The 22728-nt window shown below is 39.9% G+C and overlaps 3 protein-coding genes across 3 annotated transcripts; 2 read left to right on the top strand and 1 right to left on the bottom strand.

The window, feature by feature from the left end:
- The first annotated feature begins 80 nt into the window (after positions 1 to 80).
- On the top strand, positions 81 to 5478 carry LOC110043386 (monocarboxylate transporter 8-like). The gene is made up of 3 exons (XM_020748840.2): positions 81 to 1291; positions 4083 to 4648; positions 4765 to 5478. Exons 1-3 carry the CDS (start codon positions 1072 to 1074, stop codon positions 5338 to 5340), a joined length of 1362 nt encoding a protein of 453 aa, XP_020604499.1. The 5' UTR covers positions 81 to 1071; the 3' UTR covers positions 5341 to 5478.
- Positions 5479 to 7933: 2455 nt separating this feature from the next.
- Positions 7934 to 9348, top strand: LOC110043376 (tropomyosin-2-like). The gene has a single exon (XM_020748828.2). It carries the CDS (start codon positions 8067 to 8069, stop codon positions 8970 to 8972), a length of 906 nt encoding a protein of 301 aa, XP_020604487.2. The 5' UTR covers positions 7934 to 8066; the 3' UTR covers positions 8973 to 9348.
- A 1660-nt stretch (positions 9349 to 11008) lies between these two features.
- On the bottom strand, positions 11009 to 22355 carry LOC110043436 (tyrosine--tRNA ligase, cytoplasmic-like). The gene is made up of 21 exons (XM_089283217.1): positions 22062 to 22355; positions 21548 to 21694; positions 20963 to 21064; positions 20058 to 20131; positions 19809 to 19854; positions 19173 to 19256; positions 18293 to 18373; positions 17925 to 17976; positions 17774 to 17814; positions 17231 to 17287; positions 16630 to 16723; positions 16223 to 16308; positions 15966 to 16016; positions 15199 to 15283; positions 14829 to 14923; positions 14069 to 14120; positions 13618 to 13722; positions 12807 to 12849; positions 12342 to 12442; positions 11969 to 12018; positions 11009 to 11645 (listed from the first exon to the last, which is right to left on the bottom strand). Exons 1-21 carry the CDS (start codon positions 22224 to 22226, stop codon positions 11538 to 11540), a joined length of 1719 nt encoding a protein of 572 aa, XP_089139343.1. The 5' UTR covers positions 22227 to 22355; the 3' UTR covers positions 11009 to 11537.
- Between the last annotated feature and the right edge of the window lie 373 nt (positions 22356 to 22728).

Below are 22728 nucleotides of genomic sequence, written 5' to 3'. Positions count from 1 at the left end.
GGGGTAATACGGTGGGGGGGGGGGGGGGGGGAATCTCTAGCACAGTTCACGAACGGAAAAAAATAGAGGATCACGGATCACGGATCACGGATATATTTTCCCGAATCACGAAAATAAGCAAGTAAGATACTCTTTTTAATAACCTGTCCTTACACTAGAAAGAGTGTTTGAGGAAAACAAAATCGCGAAAGGCTAAGTAAAGGCTCCTTATCACTCTGGATAGACGACTCTAACCATTCGGAGGACTAGAATAGAATAGAGTGGTAAAACCACGAATGTCGGTATAATAATTCAAGTTCTTCACGGGTCACGAAAACCCCTCAGGTAACGGATCACGAAGAGTAATTCCGAGTCCCTAAATTCACGTTCCACGGAAAATAAAATCAGCTAATCATGCGTCATGAGAATACCCCTGTACGACCCTCATTGCAGAGTGGTTTAGGGCAATAGGTCACTTTCTACATATTAAAGTGAGGCCTAGAGGACACAAACAAAAGAAATGAACAAACGTATCATTCAATTCCCTCTGTTTGTGTCCTCTAGGACTCACTATCAAGTTGAATTTTGATATGTCGAAAACAGTCTATTGTTCGTCTTGAAAAAGATCCATGTTCTGCTTACAATATAGTATTTTTTTGTTACATTCTCCAATCAGAAACATTTTTTCTAGCTGGTGAATGTCAAAACATGTCACAAGACATCACATCACCTGTCATGAACGCATTTATATTCGTGTAGTATTTACCTACAGTTTATTATCATATCCCAGAACTCAGGAAAACACCCGGCAAACATTAGATTATACCACGAGTAAAATTGAACCATAACGGGTGATGATTTTGTCCTTTTTCAGCCCCATCGTTCATACAAAAACGTGCTTTTATAAAAAATAACGCAGTCATACATAACATACAATGTACTCTGATTATTTTGCTTTGCGACCCAGCAAAATTAAAATCGTTACATTTGACAGTTCAAATCGTGACAAGCCACCCATTGACCTCGTGCCTAAATGCTTATTTAAGAACCCCAGAGTGATTTTCGCATATATTTATCGTCTAGATTTACCTGATGGCTGACTCGGAACGCGAAAAAGAGAAAATAAAAATTCCAGCGAGCTCGGGTTTGAGGAAAACGTACTCAGCGAAAGCTCGTTTGGATGAAGGCTGTTCGTGGACGGCTTGTGCGGTCGGTTTTATTGTGATGTTTATCATTGGTGGGCAGAATAACAGTTCAGGAATAATATTCACTGTGTTGCTGGATGAATTCAACACCAACCGCGGCCAGACCGGTAAGAAGTCGTTGTTTTGTTTTGGATCGAAAATGTTTGGGCTCAGGTTATCGCTATATATATATACCGAAGAGAACCAAACAGGCATCAGATAACTGATACATCGTGGATCGCGTGCAGTGTATAATCTCATGTGTATAATCTCAGCTCGGACTCCCTTAGTCCTTGTAAGAATTCGGCATCAGTGTGAAGGTAATGAAAAAAAAAAAAAAAAATGTTACAGGTGACCATTTTGCTTTCACTTTTAATTCCGTTTTCAAATCTTGACACAGAAAGCTCAGTTTTCCATATGGCTGATAATTTTTATTTGTCCAAGAGTAAACGTCACGAAGCGGGCCGTTTGTCAAACGTGGCATTTCTGCCGTGTTGAATTTAATCTTTACATTATGGAACATTTATGCTGATATATTGAAAATGCGATTCTTCAATATGGCGCCCTTCAGCGTCGTTGAGAGCGACTTGTGCACCGGAAGAGACGAAAGCTCTTTGTCTGACAAAGAACGTCGTTAGCAAGGGAGGAAAACCCTCGTAGGAAACGACATGTAGGAGCTGTAAGAAAACTATGATCAGTCAGAGTAGCTCTGAAAACTGTTATGACATCGAAGAAAAAGTGGACAGTGAGGATGTTCGGTCCCGCCAAAATCGCGTGACTGCTGCTGCTGAGTCGAGCCGGTTTATAGCCCCCTGGCCGGGTAACCCTTATGGAACCGGCTAGAAGGGTTGAAATGTCTTCAATTCTTTCATGTTAACACTGGGCTAAAAGCTTACCCACATTAATACTTTCAGTTTCAGTTTCACTCAAATAACCATGTTTCTTTCGTTTTTCCGTTTTATTGTATGTACATCATGACCTCCCACCATTCCGCTGTACTGGACTTTGTAGGTTTTTTTGTTTGCCATCTTTCTAGCCCCTATTTTCTTTTTATTTCATTTGAACTACGTGGTTTATCAGTTCCAATGAAATCATTTCAATTCACTTAAATTTCCAGACGGTTACTTTTCTTTAGTTTGGGATGAACTTGACGGAAAAATTATAAACAGTTCTGCAATCGAATATTTAGCGACAAGTTCGTCGCAAAAAGGTGCCAGTATTCGAATTAGCAAAATTGAAACAAAATGTGAATTTGATTTGCCGGTATTTCCATCATTGTTTCTTGGAGCCCGAACAAAGTCGTCCCGGGTAGGCGAGTTGTCTCTTAGCAGAGCGTTAACAAGGCAGCTACCCTGGCGCTAGGGTAACCCTATTGCTCAGCTCTGGCTATCTAGTGCCAGGGTTACCCTACGGCATATAATTCATGGTAGGACACATTTAGTCGCCTTCTCCTTCACCCCTTGAATGCTAACCGCAAGCAAAGAGCAGTAAATAAATGTTAACGGCAAGCAAACACAGTATGTAGACTATATAACTGCTAACCATATCAACCTTAAAACCCCAAAGGTGCCGCCACTACATTTGGTCGGGGCTACACGGTTCCTATTTTTCCTAATAAGAGGTTTCTTGTGCTTACGTGTCCGGCTTTGGCGTGTGTAGGATGTTATTTGATCTATCTCCTATCCACTTTGTTGTAATCTTATTGTCACAATTAAAACATATCTTAGGCCTGGCTGACCAAAGCGCCCATGCCTCAACCTTTGAGCGTGTTCGGTTGTGTAGTGAGGGCAAAATTTGTTGTTTTCGCTAGTTAGATTGCAAAATTTAAGCTGTTATTCTTTTGTGTACTTGTTTGCTTGTTTCTATGCAGTACCATTTATGTTATAGGTCCTGTCTACAAGAAAGCACCGTAACTTCTAGTGCTGGGGCTAAGCACTCCCACATTAGTTAGGTCGCATATGTAAACAACAGAATCATGAAAGATAAATCAGATAACGTTATTTACAAAATAAAACTGAATAAACCTTATGCGAAAGTGCCAGTGGCAAGGCTGACCGTAGAATGTCACAAGTTTCTCAACCGTCTCTTTTTACAAACGTGCATGCTAACCATGAGCCTTTGCGTACTATGCTCGCACCTGCTCGCACCCAGTTCTCTGTTCGATGTCGGCAAAATATTAATTTATGTCAATATTACATTTTGCTTGGAAATAGTAAGAAATAGCAGTTTTGCCAGAATACCTGTGTATGTAACAGACAGGCTAGGGGCGATAGTCAGACGACGGCTCGGAAAAGCGAGCGTGGTAGCTTTGTAGGTTTTCTCTTATGAGGGGGTTGGTAGCTCTCTTTTTTTTCTTCTTGTTTCACAGGTTTACTTTTACCTGTCCTCTCGCAAAAAGACCGCGACAGTACTCTAGCGTCAGGGCGCGGCTAATGACAGGCAAACTGAGACACTTTTTATTTTTCGTTGTTTGTAGTCATCACAAACACCCTAAATACCTAGCAAGAGAATTAAGCCATATACATTGCCTCAGTCATATTTTTTTTTCTGGCCATGGCCCTATTGTTATGTCGTTGTCGGAACGAAAAAGAAGCAGCGTGACAAGTGCGTGACGCGAGGGACTGACGTCATGCTCTTACCCGAGAATTCATAGTGGTTTGTAAAGGAGTTTGCACTGCTAGCGTTCTAGATCGTTTTGTCTTTTTATCACTTCCCCGCTTTTTTCGCCTCCTTCAGTTTTTCGATTCACCTGCCAATCTCTCTCAGGCCTCCTTTATTTCCATTTATTTAAGTTGATTTCAACAGCGTCATCTGTCATAAGGACTCTTTTCCAATTCAGATCTTTTGAACAATAACCATGAAACTTTATGAGGTAGTTTCTATTTTAAAAGGCATTGCTTTGATTTTATATCTCCTCAGCTTGGGTGACCGCCATGGCAGCGGGAAGCATGCATGCGTTTGGAATGGTTTCCGCTCTCCTTGGTAACCGGCTTGGATTCGCTAACGTCATTGTGTTGGGTGGACTCGCATGTGCTGTTGGGATGTTTACGTCATCGTTCGCCACAAATATCTACTTACTTTACTTAACTTATGGTTTGGTGTGGGGCTTGGGCTCTTGTCTTTGTTACTGTTCCGCTTTGTTTCTGCTTCCTCAGTTTTTCCGGGCGCGACTCGGCTTAGCCAATGGGATCGTATTTTTTGGAGCTCCAGTTGCTACTCTGGTTTATAGTGCAGTTATGCAGAAACTTTTCAATTACTTGGGATTGGCAAAGACCTTTCGAATTTTAGCTGGAGTGCAGCTGGTTTTAGTGCTTTGTGGATTTATTACAAGATCGATTCTTTCACTTGGGTTTGACCAAATTGAGTTGAAAAATATCAAGAAATCTAGTTTTGATTGGTCGATATTCAAGAACAAAAGCTTCATGGTTTTTGTGGCGTCCCTGTGCATGTTTATGCCTGGTTACTTGGTTCCTTATGTGCATTTAGTAAGTTAACATATCCTTCTTTGTTTTCGTCCTTTCATTCATCCTCCCTCCTTCCCTTCTGCTCTTCTTTTCAGCTCACAATTTATTACTGACTAATTGATTATTTCTTTTATCAGGTTCGACTTGCTAAGGATTCCGGTGAAACCTCCAACAGAGCAGTGTTTTTGGTTAGCTGTTTAGGGTTTGGTTCGTTAACAATTCGTCCTTTCTTTGGCAAATTCCTGGACCTGCCTCGAGTCAGTCGCTTAACCACTCTACAGATCACACTTCTCTTAATCAGTGTTTTCACGACTCTTGTTCCCATAGCAACCAATTACGAATGGCTAGCAACCTATGCATTTATGTATGGTCTCCTAGAGGGATGTTTTTTAATTTCCTTGCCGTTAATTGTGCAAGACTTAGTTGGAGACAGCAAATTGGCGTCTGCCCTGGGTACCTTGTACTGCCTTCTTTCTATCCCTAAAACCGCTGGCCCCTCGATCGCGGGCTGGATATACGACACATTTGACAGTTATGCCGTGGCGTTTTTTTGCGCAGGGGGATTTGCGATGGTTTCTACGTGTATTTTGTTAATGGTTCCACTGTTTAGAACGAATATTAATTCATTCTCCAGAAGTAAAGAGCTTGTTCATCTCGTGGTACGTTCCGAGTGCAACAACGAAGAGATCATAGGGAAAGAAACCTGTTTGTAGTTACAGTTATACTGAAGAGACGTCACCTGTTGCAATAACATAGAGTCAATATTGTCAGAGAGCACAATTATACGTTCTTTTTGAGCTCACAATCTTATTGTTAATTATTGGAGCACTAATTAAACTATCTTCAAAGAACGGTTGCTAATTCTTTCTACAATAGTAGTTTTAAACTTCTTCAAGTCGAAAGTCGCGTGTGGATTGAATTGTTCTTTGAAACTTCCGGGGAAGTGAATTACCTTGTAAAAATGTCCATTCTTAATGTGCCCCGAAGCATCGTCCCCGGCCGGGGAATTATGCGGACGACCTCCAACCCCTTGGCAGTTATAGTTCACTACCAAATGTTACCTTTCTCGTCCCTGACAAAAACTCATCACGTGGTATGCTCAATTACCTTATAGAGTGTCCATCTATGGGTTGCTTTCAGACATTATAGCTCACCATTTAATTTTCTCCGATTCTTAGTATTGGCGGAGAGACACGATCTGCCCTTATAATCCATCAAATACTATCATTCGGACGCGATTGGTCTAAACGCGTCACATGACTGAATATTCCTCAGCTAAAACTGTTGAGTGATATTCCCCAATTTCCCAAACCACGCGTGTTGGAAAGGCCGGGATGCTCGTGGAAAATTTCGTGAGAAATTTTGAAAAGAACCCCTAAGAGGTTCTAAGATCCTGTTTTGTGGGCGTCACTTGAATTTTTATTCATCCCTAAGAGGTATCAATTCTAAAACAAAACATTATCTCTGCCCTTTGAACCGCTAAAAGGTATGACGAACACCTCTGTCCTTTTCATATGGGAGTCTCTCCCCCGGAGGGGGGAGGGCTTGAAAAATATTTGTAGGTCAATAAATTAAACAAAATAGCCACCGTGAGTTGGCGCGAAAATATGATCGGATATTTGTCCTTTGACATTATCTGTACCTCAGAGCTTTCAGTTTTCGGTTCTCTGAACAGATTATGTCCGCAGACAAATATCCGAGCATATTTTCGTACGAAATGGAGGCTATTGTTTACATGGAACCTCGACAGAAAAAAATATATTGTTACAATAGCGTTTGATAGCTCAGCCCAACAGATTGCAACGTTGGCAGTTAGGAACAATGAGATGAAAACATTCTCACATCTTACATAGAGGATATTACATGACCGCGCGGGGATGCGAATTATATTCCCGACCTCAGTTGAAGTGACCACTGTTTTCGGTGCAAATACGGAGATGTCTTAGATTTCGAGAAGATTAAATATTAGATATCCAGAAGATTAAATGGCCACTTGGGAATACCATGAGAGATACCATCTTTAAAGATAAAATTTGTATCTCCGCGCGTTATGTAAAATACTCTATAGAATGGGAGTCTTTCCTCGATGTCACCCGCTCCTCATTTCATATTTTCTGTTACCCTGACAATCTATTTGCCAACGGAATCAGACCTGGCAAGTATTTAATTCCGTAATGAACAGATTTATACCCTGCTCAACCCTGCTTTAAGTTATCTGGGGATTTTATTTTGGTATTTTTTTGACAGACTTGTTTTCTTCATAAAAGCGAGGAAGGAGTGGCGGAGTGGAGGGGGGACTGACTGACCAACTGACTGACTGACTGACTGACTGTCTAACCGAACCAACGAACCAACGAACCAACGAACGAATGGACGGTCGGATGAAATACAAACAGCTGTCAATGTCCGGCCGTAAGTCACGTGACTCTAGTATTAAAAGAGAAGTTCCTCTAGGACATTGAAAGGTTCATTCCTCCCCCTCCCCCTCCCCCTTCCCCTCCCCTTACCCCTCCCCCCTCTACTGACATACCAGGAAGATTTGTTCGACCGCAGAAAACATTCGAGCCATGCATTTAAAACCATATTCAAGATTTCTGTTCATTTGAGATGCATTTATTCATGAACAGTAGAAATAGAGAAGTCTGGGTGTACCACTACTAAGCTCTTGTAAAATCCAATCTGTGGTTAGTTTATGTTTTAAGCAAAAAGAAAATCGAAAATCATAGGCAGACTACAGTGTGTGCGATGCTTTTAATTATTATATTATTGACCCATGAACATTTTTAAATTGAAAAGGGACAACATAGCTGTTTCGTTTTCATTTGGAAGAAAAACAATTAAACGTTTTCGAATTCAAATAAAATTTGTCGGACAGATCAAATAGTTTTATTGCGCAAAAGAAAGATATACATTTCTTTAATTAAACATGAAGGCGTAAACTCAAATCTGGGAAAGGGCGTAACGGGTGACCGAGATGAGTCACGCAACTCAGAAGTCAAGTGTTATGTCGGGCTGTCTGCAACAATGCTAGCTTTGATCAGATCAAGTTCAATTCATTGCGGACAAAGGGGCTGAAACATCTGCGGGTTGAAAAACTCTTACAACAAAATGAATCCACCGGAAAAACTAGACAGTTCAACTGCTGCGTAGATTCTTCACCGAACGCGTGAAAAATTGAACATGAATTAAAATTACTTTTTCCTGGGTCTTCAACAGGTATAAGGTGGACGTAAATTAAACCTGAACTGATAAGGTGCCGAGCGGCCACCAATCTGCGCTCGTGAAAGAGGCCCACACCTCAGGAGCTTTTGATAATTTGCATTTACTAAAACAACACAGACAGCGTTCCATAGATCACATTTTGCTTTATTCTCTACAGTGCAGCTGTACGCCGGTGGGTTGCAATCTCTGTTCTCACGAGCAAGTACAAGGGTACATCATGGCCGACATTAAAATGGGTAAAGTTAAAGGAAAGCTGCAAGGCTTGAAGGATAAGATCGAGAGCGCAGAAGAGAGGGAGATCACGGCCAAAGCCAAACATCGTGAGATGGAAGAAGATTGCGACAAAAATGAAAATGAGGCAGATTCATTCAGGCGAAGAATTACCCTCGTACGAGATGAACTAGCAAAATGTGACGAACATGTAAAGGAGAAGGAGGAAAGATTGGCCGAAGTTCAGGCGCTTTCAATGGAGCACGAATGCGCTTGCAAACAACTGGAGGGAGACGATCGCGAAAGCGACGAACGCTTGATGCAGTTGGAACTAGACGTGTCCGAAGCCACGCAAACTGCAAAGGAGTCGGACGAGCGGCTACAGGAGTCCAAGCAAAAGTTGAAAGTCACTTTAGCTGAGGTAGAAAAGGCCAGGGAACGCGTTGAAAAATTGGAAAGCAGAGCCACTGAGCTGGAAGAAACAATTAGCGCAAATAGTACCAAATTGAGAGAAATGGAAACCGAAGATGCCCAGTACGCTGAGAACGAAACAGAGAAAAACGAGATGTTGGAGTTTTTACAAGAACAGCTAAAGGAAGCTGTGGCGCGCCTCGAAGAAGCTGCACGTAAGGTACAGCCACAAGAGGGCGTCATCGACGACCTAACACAAGAACACGACATGATTAAGGAAAAAATCGCACATATCCGACAAGAGATGAAGGATATGGAGGAAATGGTGGAGCAATCCATAGACGACGTTGAAGTCCATGAGCCTAAAAAGGTGACAGACCGCTACCACGCTTATCAGGAAGAGCCCGAACCCGAACCCGCGGAGCCCGAACCAGCTGATCCCGAACCAGAGCCAGAGGCAGAGCGAGACGACCGATCGGCCAGCGAAGGAGAGGAAGATTAAACACATTTTACTCTCAGTGACTTTGTTACGTAAGTCTGACAGTTTCTGACAATGCGGGCTGTTTTACAGAAAATCGATTTTCACCACTTTTGAATGTTTTTATTTCAAATTTCTTTAATCGTTAGCTAGTTTTCCATCTTCGATGAACTCATTTTTTGAGCAGTTCAAATTTCCATTTTGCAGTTAGATTATTTCACTTTTCATTAACTAGATTTTTAAGATTTCAAGGCGGGCACAAAAGCCCAGTAGGTGTCGAATTAAATTAGCTAACAGTGTGTTTTTGATTGTCTGTCAGATCAATTAATGTTACCTGTTATTAACTAATACTTCTCGTTTAGTCAATATTTTTGGAATAAAATTCTACATTTTTATAGGATCAAGTGGTTTAAATCCTTTGTGATTGACCGTTCAACGATGCAATGGAAAGGATAGTTTATTTTCTTTGCGTGATGAGTAATAACAAGATCACCGAAGCGTAACACGGCCAGACACGAACAACGTTCTGCTTGCGAAAATCACGAAGTTACAAAGTTTCGAAGCTTCGCAATTTTTCTTGCTAGCATTTGTTCAAAATCTTAATTTCCAAAGTCTCGATCCTACTCAAGTTGTTGTTATTTACAAAACAGAAAGCTTTAAAATCTTGCGGCATCTTTGCGTAGCATAAAAGCAATGGGGCGTTTTAAGCTATGCAATGTATGGAATGTTCTATCAGGCGATACGCAAATATTTCTTCTGACCTCACTAAAGTGAGGTTATACCGCAATAGGCCATTTTACAGTTGTGTCCTCAGTTACTTGGCTTATGAATGCAAGCAAGGCTGGAGGTGACCTTGCTCTGAGAAAAATATATAAACTAGCCCATTACCCAATGAACGGCCGTGCTGTCACGGCCACTATTAGCATCAGTTGTAGTTTTCTGGATAGGATGAGTTTCCCAATCCGTGCCATCATAATCACTTTTTATAGTTACAAGTCTTTGCAGCCAAACAACTTATGTTTCGTGAAAAGCAAACTAGGTTCAAGGCTCGCTTCGAACAAAAACGCTTCAATAACAGGAAAAAGTCAATTTATTCGTAGTAAGTAAAGAGCAACAAGTCGATAATGACTTGTGACAATTTTGAGAAAGTTGACGGCAATAGTTTCGTTTGCATGACAAGTGAGGACAGCACAGGATGTAACTAACTGTTTTCTTCATACATTATTTTTCCTTTATACGTGAGACACTTTGGATTCCTAGTTTAAGAGTGCTAGACTTCCATGAATACAGGGCTCCCGACCGGTAAATCCCATATGTTAAGAGGCAACGTTAATGGGAATGTTTCGCGTAATAATTTTGTCTGCGGAGAAAAATCTTCAACCCCAAAACAAATTTAGTGCAAGAAAATTAAAAGTGAGCTTTACTTTGAGGTTTAGGGAAGTTAAAACTCTCTGCATAATTAATTAGCTAAGACCGCCTTATTGACCCACAACGCGCATGCGTATCCGCGAAAAAACCATTTCTTTTTAACTTTTGATTATCGCTAGCTCCCACTGCAGGGATGTTTAAAAACAACGTATTCCAAATTGACCACCAGTATCAAAAACCTTCACACACCTCCCTAAGAAGTCAAGTCATTGAGTAATTATTTGCCACATCCCATATGGATGACGCTGAGTAAACGGAAACATTAATATAGCGCGTCGAAAAAAGGGCTATTGGGATCCCCGATCCCGCATACTAAAGCCGTAGCGAATGGGAGATACCTAGCGGGCCTCCTGACTTGGAACGGCTTGGTGAAATCCGAAGGGTTAGCCACCCCCAGTTTTTTTGCCTTATCTTTAAAAGACTTTAAGAATACCAGTTGCAGCGCCCCTCCAATGTCTCTTCGTTGATACTTTCATTGATGGAAACGTGCCACTTGATGCAGTGGTCACTACCTGTTGATTTGTATGTCTTTTTCGTTTTATTGATGTTTTTATCGGCATATGATTTCTTCTCCAATCTTTCAATTGTTTGGTGCAAGAGATTGTTAGGATAAAATAATTTGTCACTTGAGGTGAAGTATCTCTTGACTCAGCTTTAATTCCAGTACTTTGAGAGTTCGGGTCTGAAGATTGTGACGATTTCTATTGACCTTACCGGAACAATGTATTATATTTCTAGGAAATTTATCCAAGTTTAAAGCAGGCAAACAAAAATACAAAAAAACAAGAACAAAACAAAACAACAACAAATAAACGGCGACCTACCATATAAAAAACTGCGAGCAGAGGGAGTGGAAAAGACGGTTTCCTACTTGTTTACTTTTTATGTGTCTTGCACAGTTTTCTCAGTTCTTCGTTCTACATGATTCCAGACATATGGCAAGGCAGGTTATGTGTTCCTATTTTTTAAGTAAACAGCAATTTAAAAGTTTCGTGAAAAGAGGAAAATCTCAAACGTAAAATTCGTCACATGAGATCTGAAGAAAATATATATATAACTCGCTAACTAGGCATTGAGTTGCAATTAAATTTAGACGGCAATTCTTGCTGTCTATTGACTGTGATAAACGATTTCAACATTTCATTGGATTTACAACAGTCGTCAACTAATTTGGGCATTCTTGAGAGAGCTAGTGATGTGGCCAGCAGATGTCACAAAAGGGCTTCCTTTGTATTCAGCTACACCTTCCTCGGAGGTGCAAAGGTCAGGCTGAAAGAAACAGAGAAAATATAGATACGAGTTACTTGAGAACGATTGCTGTTGTTGAAGTAGATAAATGAGAATTGGAATTGACAAGTTTCGCACAATTTATGTTAGCTCACTGACATTGTTCTACAAGGAAGGTTTTCTAGGAACTTTTCCAGTTAATTTCTCAACGTAGAAGTTAAAATCACTAGTTCGTTGATCGTGACCGCGAAAACATTCCACGTTCTAATCGTACAACTCTTCTTCAACCTCCACTTTTCAACTAAAAGGAAAACAAATTGTTTGGTTTGAAAGGCTGAAAGAATGCAAAGTAAAATCAAACAAACCTTCATTGTTTCAAAAATCTTTTTCTTCGGATTTAGTTGGTCATCTGGAGCTGAATGAGAACAAGACGACAAGAATCATTATTTTATTTAATTCCATATCTCAGCTGGATCACAGTTATTAGAGCGAAGGAATGGTTATGAAGCAAAAAAACACCACCGAGATAATAATAAACCATAAAGGAACAAGGATGGTTAAGGATGGAGGAGTTTAACACGAATTACGGGGAACAAACTTGAAACACTTAGGCTGAACTTTTAAGATGCGCAAACCACGACTCCTTTAAGAAACTGTCACCTGCTTCAACAAAAACAGTGTTATTTTGCTACGAAGAACAATTGTGAGAAGATTAAGATCGGTGTTGTGCTGTCTCACCTCCGGCTGTTTCATGCTCATATCCTTGTACTACCACTCTGTCACCGGGTTTACAGTCTTCCGGTGGACACAGAGGGACAACTTGTCGCTTTCCATCAGAACTATAAAACAGAAACACACGTCTCCATCAGTTTCGTTTGCTTCTACGCTATATCATGATAAAACATGTCCAAAAGGGTTTCGTGCTAAAGAAATCCTTGGCGTCCGAGTTCGCGGCCACCGTTAGCTACTTGCTTTTGTTGCTTTTCTCCATAAAAAGTTTACTGTAAACCATACTGTACTTTGCTTTCTTGGATTATAAGCCTCTGGTTGAAACAAACCATTACTGGCTAAGTCCTCATTGTACATTGTGTAGAATTCAGCGTGTAAATCGGAGTTCATCTTTAAAGTTTTGTCTTAACAATTAATATATTTGATCAAAACGTACACGCCGAATGAATGAAACCAAGATCTACTTTAACTCACCCCGTTACAGATGCTGCCATTAGCATCGCTTCTGACTTGATGCCTAAAATAGACAACAAAATACTGTTTACTACATCAACAGAGGCTAACGGAGGTAACACAAAACATTTAATCATGAATCATCAGACCTACACAGTCTTGGGGTCTACACGTAGTGAAACGATAGGGAGGGAGTTGAGACAGAAGGGAAGCTATCTTGACTAAGAAACAATTTCTGTTGCTCGTGCACTCCTGCTAAAGGTGGGGGAAGGGGCATGGAGCTGGTGTGCTTGGAATGCCAGGGAAGGGACAGTAGTAAGGAATAACAGGTAGTAATGAACAGTCTGCATTCTGGCATTTGACTGGAAACCCCATTAATTGTTGCAGCTAAATTTTGCAGCTACGTTTTTACGTCCACACTACGCTGAAGGAATTTGAAAACGGAGGTTTCACTCTGAAAACGCATCAAATGTTTCACTTTCACACTATGCTGAAGGAGTTTAAAAACGCAACAACCAGCCATTTTGGATTTGTGTTTGAGGAAAGTTCGAACAGGGAAATTATTTGATTATCGTGACGCCACCGTTTTCGAAAATCTCCGTTTTCAAAATGTTTTCCATCCACACGAAAACGAAAAGCCGGCGTTTTCAAATTCCTCCGGTTTGAAGAGCGTTTTCGAAAAGCTCCGTTTTCGTGACGGATTAGTTTGGACGGTAGGCCTAACCGTAAAAATAGAGCTACGTTTTCAAATTTCTCCGGCGTAGTGTGGACAGCGCTGCCAAACACTTTCCATTAAATCTTGTCAACATCTTCTGGTATGTACAATACACACCTCTCATGTTGACAGGTTTCAAGTTACACATCATTACAACAAGCCTGTCTTGAAGTTCATCCAATGGCACAAACTCAGCTAAACCACTCACTACTGTCCTCGGTTCTGAAAAAAAATATGCAAACTATAGTAAATTTTACCCATATAAGTACATGTACTGGTTTATTACAGAGAAGCTTAACATAGATCCAATGAGAATCCTGCATCGTTACGTGGTGAAAAACGTTTAGCCAAGCAGTCGAATACAAAATTTGTATCAATCCAAGCTGTAAGTATAGACATAAGATTTTTTCTGGTCAGACTTTGTTACTGGAAAATCTTCTACAACAACAAGAACAATTTTTAGAAGAAAAATTAGTTTCAGATACCAACGCTTTATATGACTTAATTCATCTTTACGTTGGAAGGCAATTATTTAAATGAACGTTGTAGTGTTAACTACATCACATACTTTCTTCTCCGACGTCAATCTCTTCAACATACAAGGAATCTGCATTGGGATGCTGTAACAGAAAAAAAGAAGAATTACTGAAAATCACTCGGTGCATTTGCAACGGTTCAAAGTACTTTGCCAACATTTTGATTTCTTTCACTTTGAGCGCCGGAGAAGGAAATGGACATGGCTCGGTCACACCCTGCGGAAGCCTACTTGTAGCATCACCAGGCAAGCTTTGACCTGGAATCCTCAAGGGAAGCGAAAGAGATGTCGTCCACGGAACACCTGGAGACGTTCACTAGAGGCAGAGGTCAAGTCCATAGGCAAGAGTTGGTATCCGCTAGAGAGGACTCAGAGAACGATGTACAGGACAGGACGCTATGGAAAGAGACTGTTGATGGCCGATGCTCCTGAGAAGGGGTGAAGGGCGAACAATTCGAGCGCCGCATTTCAGCAGATATGGAACGACTTTCAAGCCTTCTAGTTGGTTATATCTCTGATCATTATATTACTAGAGCTGTACACGCGCTATGATTGGTTAATATTCGGAGCTGAACGTTTCTGTAGCCCAAGGCACTGTCGCAAGCCATATTCTCATGCTACGGCTCCCTCACTTCGACTAATAGGAAATAAGTTTCGATAAATTAAGTCTTAAATGTAATAAAGAGTGCTGGGATAAAATCTTTGCAGCACACTTCAACTGCGATTTACAAAGGAAATCAATTCTCGAGATGATTTTCCCACTGGCAAAATTCAAACGTCTCAACACGCTCACCTTTTTTGCTGCCAGTATTTTTCCAATTCTCAAGTCTAATCTTGACGGATCAACGGCTCTCTCAGCTACAGCTGCTGCGCCTCCTTTGCCACCCTCTAGAACACAAAAATAGCAGATCATCAAAACCTTCCTTGCTTGAAACTTCAGTTCAAACTCGGCAATCCATCTGTTTACTGCATCTACTCGCAGCAAGGATAGAAAGAATATTACAACTTTCTGATTGGTTCCGTTTAATTTGACCAATCAAAATGATGTGTGGGCGGAAATGACGCGGTAACAACATACACTGTAAGGATAGTTTGAATCAGCTCTACACACATGCCCACGAGAATGCCAGACATTTTAAAATGCCTATGACCTACACACTTACTTGCTTTCTTGGGCTCAGGATAGGCAAGTTTTGTTAACTTCTGCAGTTCTGGAGTTTGGAACTTCTTTCTTATGGGTTCAAGAAGCTTTGGAGAAAAAAGAAAGTTACTGATTTCTGCAGTTCTAGCTTTGCACCTCAGTACACATATTGTATCATTGGATTTTGACGCGGTACAGTTAATCACACTGTACACGATGATTGTGATTTTCGTTAGCTTGTGGGTGAAAGCCCAGCTCAGTGTGTGCCTATTCAGATGAAAGCTATTGAACAGTACTTTCACGTGGTATTGTTTTTTGCAGAAAGTGGCTCCGATTTTCAAATATGTGGATGATGACAGCTAATGAGTGCTCTCAGCACTTTCACATGGTGTTGTTTACTACGCTGATTGCTCTAATTTGAATTGCGCAAATCACCCAAGCGTATGACCTCTACTAAGTCGTTCATTTTTCGTTTCTTTCCAACATAGAAGTGTCAGGCCTAGTTCACACTGGCCACATAACCGCATAACATGGACGTTGTGTCGTTATGTTTGCAGTGTGAACATCCTGACGTAATGGCATAATGGCAACATAACAGCATGAACTTAAAAAGACAAACTGAACTTTTCCTTATGTATAAATTTATGTCGATGTTCACACTGCGACATAAGCCACTATGTCGTTTGTGTCGTTATGTCGCTAGTATGAACTAGGCCTTTGTAATATTTTCAGTTTTGAACTTTGCAAACTTAGGACGAAGAGGAAAAACTAAAACATGCACAAACACACCTCGTTTATGAAGTTTGCAACTCCGTTTTTCAGATCAAGTGGATGAAGTTCCTGATGAGCCAAAAGAATTACAGATCACTGACACTGTATATAACCAAGAGTGATCAGAATCTTATTTCCTCTTAAATCAACAGAACATTTACACACAGACAGGTCATAAGAATGCAGAAACTCTCCATACAAGTATCACCACATTGATATCACTATCAAAGTGAGGAGAAAATATGTTGTGATCAGCTTTAGTTCAACTCTGTCACCTTTTTGGCAAATGTCTGCTCAAGAGATGCATAGTCCTTAAAAGATATTCTCCCGCCATTTTCTTCTGCTCTTTCGATTACAAATTCTACAACAGAGGAAGATAAAAATTAAATTTTTCATTGCATAAATTGTTTACTCTCTGCAAGAAGACAAACAGAGCTACTGTAGAACCCCGTTAATCCAGTCACCAATGCACCACAGAAATCTGGCTGTATTAATGGGGTAGCCTACTGCGTATTAAATGACTGACTGAGCTTTTGTTCGCGCCAGAATAAAGAGGTTGCAATATCAAGGTGGCTGTAATAACAGAGTGGCCATATGAAGGGTTTCCACTGTAGCACGAAGTTAGACAATGTACATTTTTTGTGCATATAAACATGTTTGCAATGGTCTGACTCTTACTAACCTGTTTGATGTCTAGTTTCCAAAACTGAGAAAATAACAAACTTCGCAAAAGCGAGAATTCCGTTTTCCTCAATATTTCCTTCTTCACAGAATGCCTGTTGACAACAAAACAAAACAAAACAACACCAACAACATTAAGCAATCTACTGAATGGGAAACCACATGTAGTAAGATGTGCAAGTACAGTACTCAGATTTAAGCCAGGAATTAGACATTGATGATGACTGGTGGGGTGGGGAATTTCATCACCACGTGGGAGGACTTGGAAATGTAAGTGCCATATGGAAGGGGTGGAAGGGGTACCTAATTTGGATGTGTTGCATAAATTCCACAACATGTATCAGCTTGCTGCTTGTTATCCTTGACCAAAATTAAAGGTTGAGTGATACTAAATCACGATTTCAGTTACTGGGTACACAAAATGACTTCAAAAGCCTTGCACAGTAAGTCAAATCAGCGTGAAATGAACATAATTAACACTTAGTTAGTTAACAGTTACCTGATCACTTTTAATACAAACATAAAAATCTCCATGTGGCAGGATTGATGCAACAGTACGGGATAATGATCTATGACATGTTTTCACATGATTCAGAACTGACCTTATTCAACTTTTTCTTAACAGCAGAAGCACCATCCAAAAGATCTATTTTTGAATCCTTGAGCAACCAAAACAAAAGTACATTAGGTTCAACAGTTCAGCACCTAACTGGGCCAAGTATGGCCAGGCTTAATCATTTCAGTTTGCCATTACTTTGAAAAACACTTTTAAATTGAATCCTTTTTGTGCTCAATACCCAGGCAAAATACGTGCCCATCAGGCAGGTGCTTATCTCCGGTTTCTGTAGCAAGAAGTGACTAGGAGTATTTCTACTTCCACCCTAAATCAGATACTAGACCATCGCAGGGTTACCTCCCAGCATTAAATTCACCGGTATCCATTTATACACCTGGGTGGAAAGAGGCACTGTGAGAGTGAACATCGTCCCTGGCCTGGGCTTGAACCTGGACCGCTCAATCTGGATGTGAACACACTAGCCATGAGGCCACTGTGTCTCCCTGTACATATCTAAACTTGAATACTGTAGACAAGCTGATAGTCAGTTCTACAGTACCGCTCTGCTATGTTCATCATAACAGCTCACCTCATCTGATGCACTCATCTTGGTGCCTGTAAGACCTGGAACTAAGAATCATTAACGTTCATATTCAGCAACACTCTTCAGTGGCGGAAAGGTTAGAAATGTCAAAGAGTGCACAGATGTCTTAAAAACAATACATTCATTGCTAACTCACCCATGGGATTCATAAGATGGATTCTCTTGGCATAACCTAGGGAAGGCAGGTACTGAAGAATATTTGATGTTAGGGGAAAAACATCAGTTGTCTTGTTACACAACTTTCAAGGTGATTGGGAGGACGTGGAAGATCAGAGGGGTTGAAGCAAGCCAAGGTAGTACTTTTTGTAACATTGTCATGTTTTAACCCTATTCAAGGCTGTAGCTACCTGAAGCACTTGCCTCATTTTTATTTTTGAAAAGCACATACACTGTACAATGTACGGTCATTTGGTATTTTTTGAAATTGTGTATGTTAAGCATTATCATTGCTAGAGACCCAGGAGCAGATAATTGGGGCAAGATGAAGTAAACCAAAAATCTAACCTTTTCAGCAAAAGTAAATATTTTGCGCTGATCTACTCCTCCAAACTGTGCGTCTACCTTGAGGTATTCCTCATCAAGGGCCTGCAATACAAGTGATTATTAGCAGATGGTAAATTCATGCTGGCCTCATTCCCTAGGTGTTTACTGCTATTGGTAGATACTAATCAATGGCCATTCAGACCTCTTGGATAAAGCCTGCCTTATGTATTAAGTCTTTTGTTATGCAAACTGACTTTGCTGGGTGATCTGTTACATGGTTGCCACAGACATTATTTTTCAAAATTCCCTGACTTTACACTGATAGAAATAGCATTTCCCTGACCAAAAAAATACAAAATTTCAGATCTGGTAGCAGCTTCTAGTGTGAACTTACAGCCGTCCTTTCTACTTGTTCATTGAGACGGATAAGTTTTCAACAAATTTTCTTTCTTTATTAAGGAAAACTACCATTAAGATCACAGTGACCCCAAACGTTTCTTCCAGGTACGTATTAAATCAGCTGTGTCAAATTATTTCAATTTTCCCTGTGGTGACTTTTCTTCAAAATGTCAATTTTTCCTCACTCAAAATAAAATTCCCTGACTTTTCCCTGACCTTGAAGAATTTTTTTCCCTAACCATATTTCCCGACCTGTTGAAACCCTGTGCCAATGAGAATCATGAACATGTTTTCCTGTGTTTGTGTTTGACTACCAAAGTAAATGTGAAAACCTTTAAACGAGCTTAGCTCTAAACACAAACAAGTTTATGCCAAGTTTAAAACACTTTCAACGGTTTGGGCATCTCTGAGCAGTACTGAAGCTAGCTACATGTCCTAGTTACACTTCTACAACACTCTAGAACTAATTAAGTACGAAGTGTATGCATAACAAAGTACTAACCTGCAAGCCTGGGTACAAAAGACCACTAAGAAGAGGATGCTGAACTTGCTTAACAACCTCAGCTCCTGCTTTCTTGGCATCATGCTAATGATGAATAATAGTGTACATACAATAATTTTTAATATATTTTCCTGTAGTTTGGTATAACCTGCAATCAGTGTACTAATTTTCTCATGGCAGTGGGAGGAAGGAAAATTCAGCCCTCAACTCATAGCATTATGACAGCTTTCAATAAAGGTTGAAATCCAAGGAAGATTCAAGTCCAGATTCACTTAACACATGACTTTGCAGGTATTCAAACCTTAATTTGGGAGCAGCAGATAACCATTATCTAATAACTGTATACAGGACATTCCTTTTTTTCCCTCTATCCCACTGCCATGAAAACTATAGGATGCCTTAATACCCAATACCCAAGTATATATTTTAATTGCTTGTGGTCTCCTAGTTGACTCTTGAAGTAGACCCTCAAGGGCACTCAAATTATGCCTTTTATATTGGTAATTTATGGACTGTATGTAGGTTAAACTTCAAAGAGCAACAAGAAAAATTTGCAACAACCAATTAGTTGAACCATCAAACAAATACGTTTCTGATGCATATCAGGTTAGGTTGGCCAACATTGGCACAAATTACCTCAGTAGCCACTGTAGTCATTTTGAATATATCCAAAACATAGTCTCTGGGGGAATAAAAAGAAACAGTACAAGGAAAAAGGTTGTTACCAAAAGGGTTGTTCAAATCAAATTCTTTGATAACAGGACTGACACTCAACAGACATGCTGAAATAACAGCTACACCAAACTTGACAATAACTGTAGTAATCCATTATTGATAAAACATCTAGAAAATGAAGATGAACATGCTTTATATAATTTAAGTTACTTGTTCAGCTGATAATCTGTTCCTCTGACAAACTTCAATTTTCCCAGGGGTACATCTATTGATTCCAGCATTGCCTGTCCAACAGAATAAAACAAGTCAACCTAAATAAAGCATGGCTGCTGCAAAAGTAACAACTTTTTATTGAAAAGGGGAAATCTACTAACAGCAGCTGTAAATCTGTACTTCTATCAATTATTATATCATTTGTATTTATATTAATTATCACTGATCTCTCAAAGTCAGCTAGATCTATCCTTAATAGAGTCACAATGTTTTTACTTTAGAAACAACGTTTAGGGAAACAATTTAAATAATCCCTCTGGATCATTCATCATATGATTGTAAGTTTTGTTTCCCAAGGAAGTTCTCCAAGTATTGATGCTAGTTGTACTGGACGTTAACAGCACAAAAACATAAAGTTGGAGATTTATTGAGAATTATTGGCTGAGAGATTAGCTGCAGGCTACTCTGCAGAAACAACAAGCATTATCATTGGATACAGTTTTTTCCTTCCTTTCCATTGGCTGAGAGCCCACCATGTGACCTGAAAATAACCGCCTAAAAATAATGGTCTGCTCATGTGTAATACCGTCTAAATGTGTTTTGCTGCAAATAATGTGCAATTATAATACTCTTGTGTGAAAAATGGCAGATCGCTTCCTTGAGCTGTCAGAGAGTGATTTACATATGGAAAACAAACTTCAGTTGGTGATTGAATGATAATATGATTCTTATTGAACTCACAAACTATTGTGATTTGATAGTGTCGTGCAGATCAATTATTTGCCTCAGCCTCTGGCTTCAGCAAATAACTGATCTGCTTGCCACTGAAAAATCACAATATTTTGCTCACCCTCATCCAGTAATAATTGTTAACAATAATATTACTTGTATTTATGACCAACCTTGATCACTTCCTCGTAATATTTGACTCTGTGAGCTAAAAGGTCCCAAGGAGCTTTCAGATTATCCAGATAGGCATGAAGGTCAGCTAGCAAAACTGTCACCTAAAGAAATACACCGTTACTGTCAGTAGTAATTTTCTTACTACAGACTTGACCAGAACATGGTGTACAAAGTAACTCTTATTACAGTGCTGCAACATGTATTCATGAAAGGCTAAGTGTTCATTGTTTCTTCAAGAAAATAAAGACAAAAGAATCTGTTGTGTCACATTTAACTATATATTGCACTTATAATAACGGTAAAATTGACCCAGTAGGGCCTAGAGCATCACGCTCCATTAACTTGCTCCAAGGCTTTATTTTTTGACAGATGTTTGTGGAATAGATCATGCAGCAGAATATGTCAAGACAACCTACACGAGTGTTAAAATCATCCTGAATTAGTGAAAGGGATTTTTTGACATCTTGGGTGCACTCAGGCAAACTTACGAGTCCAAGAGAACAGAAATGATCAGAAATTAAAACTAAAATTCATAAGGTATACTCCACGCCTCATGTTACAAGGGGTTTATTTTACATACATACCTCACAATCCGCTTTCAAAAAGTCAGCAATTTTTGTCATTGGCACAAAGTAGGCAACATGTGGTCTCCCTGTGGTTGCTGTACCCCAGTACAAAGAGAGATGTTTTTCTTGAAGTATCGTTCTCAAACGATCTTCACCAATCACTTCCTGTAAGATGGCATTATCGAATTAGCAGCACCCAGCCAATTAATAAGCTTTTAAAAAGATTCTGAACAAATTTGTCAGTAATTAACAAATCATTCAGGTGCCATAATAGTTTAGTAATGAAATCAAAATGGATGACGCTTCAACCAGTAATTAAGGCACAAATTTTACAGTTAAGTAAAAATTTAAGTTTGGCCCAACTACAGAACAAAAGAAATGTAAGCTTATGTGACGTCACAAGATATAAAAGGGCCGGGGTATAACTAATTTCAACCATCAAACACTACATTTTTATATATATGCATAAAAAATAGTTCAAGGATTGACCTCGTAAGTACGCTGATTTAAACTGAAAGTGTCAAGTCCTCACCTGTAAATTTCTTGTGATCAAATTGAATTTGTCGTCGGCAGAAGACGATGCATTCGAAGCCATATTTCCGGTATCCTTTCGACAGAGTCTTACAGCACTGTTTATTGGTTGAATCAAGCCAAACTTGCTAAAGCGTTGCCTTGAGATAAACAGCCGCTGTAGCATAGAACTCGACAACAAGAGATGGTGTACTTTTCACCCCACCTTGCACGTGTATTACAAGTTTTATACACCTTTCTCACGCAATAGCCACACAAAACATGGACATCACTTAGAAGCCTGGCCTTTTCTAGAAGAATCTTGGGCCTGGGGAGAATTAACTCCTAAGTGCCTGGCTATTTCTGAATAAAAATATTATGTGACCAAAATATATCCTCGAGAAGAAGGTTCGTGATATGCGGATGGCCTTTTTTTCCCATTAGATGTGAAATGGTTAGGTTTTTTTTCTCGTGAATTGGGATTTCGTTCGTAACTTAACTGGGCTGTGAACGGGAGCCCATGATATGCGCTCCTCAGGCTGTGAACCCTGATTTTTCAAAATGAAATGAGAAATAAACGTTTCATTCGCCGTGAACCCTTATTCTGATTATGTTTTCTATTATTTGCGACACCGTCATTACGTAATAAACACTGCATAACCATGAAAGGCAATCTGTTCAATTCCTTC

This window comes from Orbicella faveolata, unplaced genomic scaffold, assembly GCF_042242905.1.
Source record: "Orbicella faveolata isolate gen_17 unplaced genomic scaffold, um_ofav_v1 contig_12, whole genome shotgun sequence".
NCBI lineage: Eukaryota > Metazoa > Cnidaria > Anthozoa > Scleractinia > Merulinidae > Orbicella > Orbicella faveolata.
The sequence above is the reverse complement of the archived record's forward strand: the minus strand, read 5'-3'. Positions and strand labels throughout refer to the sequence as shown.

What these genes read in the sequence shown, in the direction of transcription:
- LOC110043386 (XM_020748840.2), top strand. Translation starts at nt 1,072, where the DNA reads ATGGCTGACTCGGAACGCGAAAAAGAGAAAATAAAAATTCCAGCGAGC. An exon ending in CACCAACCGCGGCCAGACCG is followed by an intron (nt 1,292 to 4,082) that starts GTAAGAAGTCGT and finishes ATATCTCCTCAG; the next exon opens with CTTGGGTGACCGCCATGGCA. An exon ending in TGGTTCCTTATGTGCATTTA is followed by an intron (nt 4,649 to 4,764) that starts GTAAGTTAACAT and finishes TTCTTTTATCAG; the next exon opens with GTTCGACTTGCTAAGGATTC.
- LOC110043376 (XM_020748828.2), top strand. Translation starts at nt 8,067, where the DNA reads ATGGCCGACATTAAAATGGGTAAAGTTAAAGGAAAGCTGCAAGGCTTG.
- LOC110043436 (XM_089283217.1), bottom strand. Translation starts at nt 22,226, where the DNA reads ATGCTACAGCGGCTGTTTATCTCAAGGCAACGCTTTAGCAAGTTTGGC. An exon ending in TGATCACAAGAAATTTACAG is followed by an intron (nt 21,695 to 22,061) that starts GTGAGGACTTGA and finishes GCCATCTTACAG; the next exon opens with GAAGTGATTGGTGAAGATCG. An exon ending in TGACTACAGTGGCTACTGAG is followed by an intron (nt 19,257 to 19,808) that starts GTAATTTGTGCC and finishes ATTCATCATTAG; the next exon opens with CATGATGCCAAGAAAGCAGG.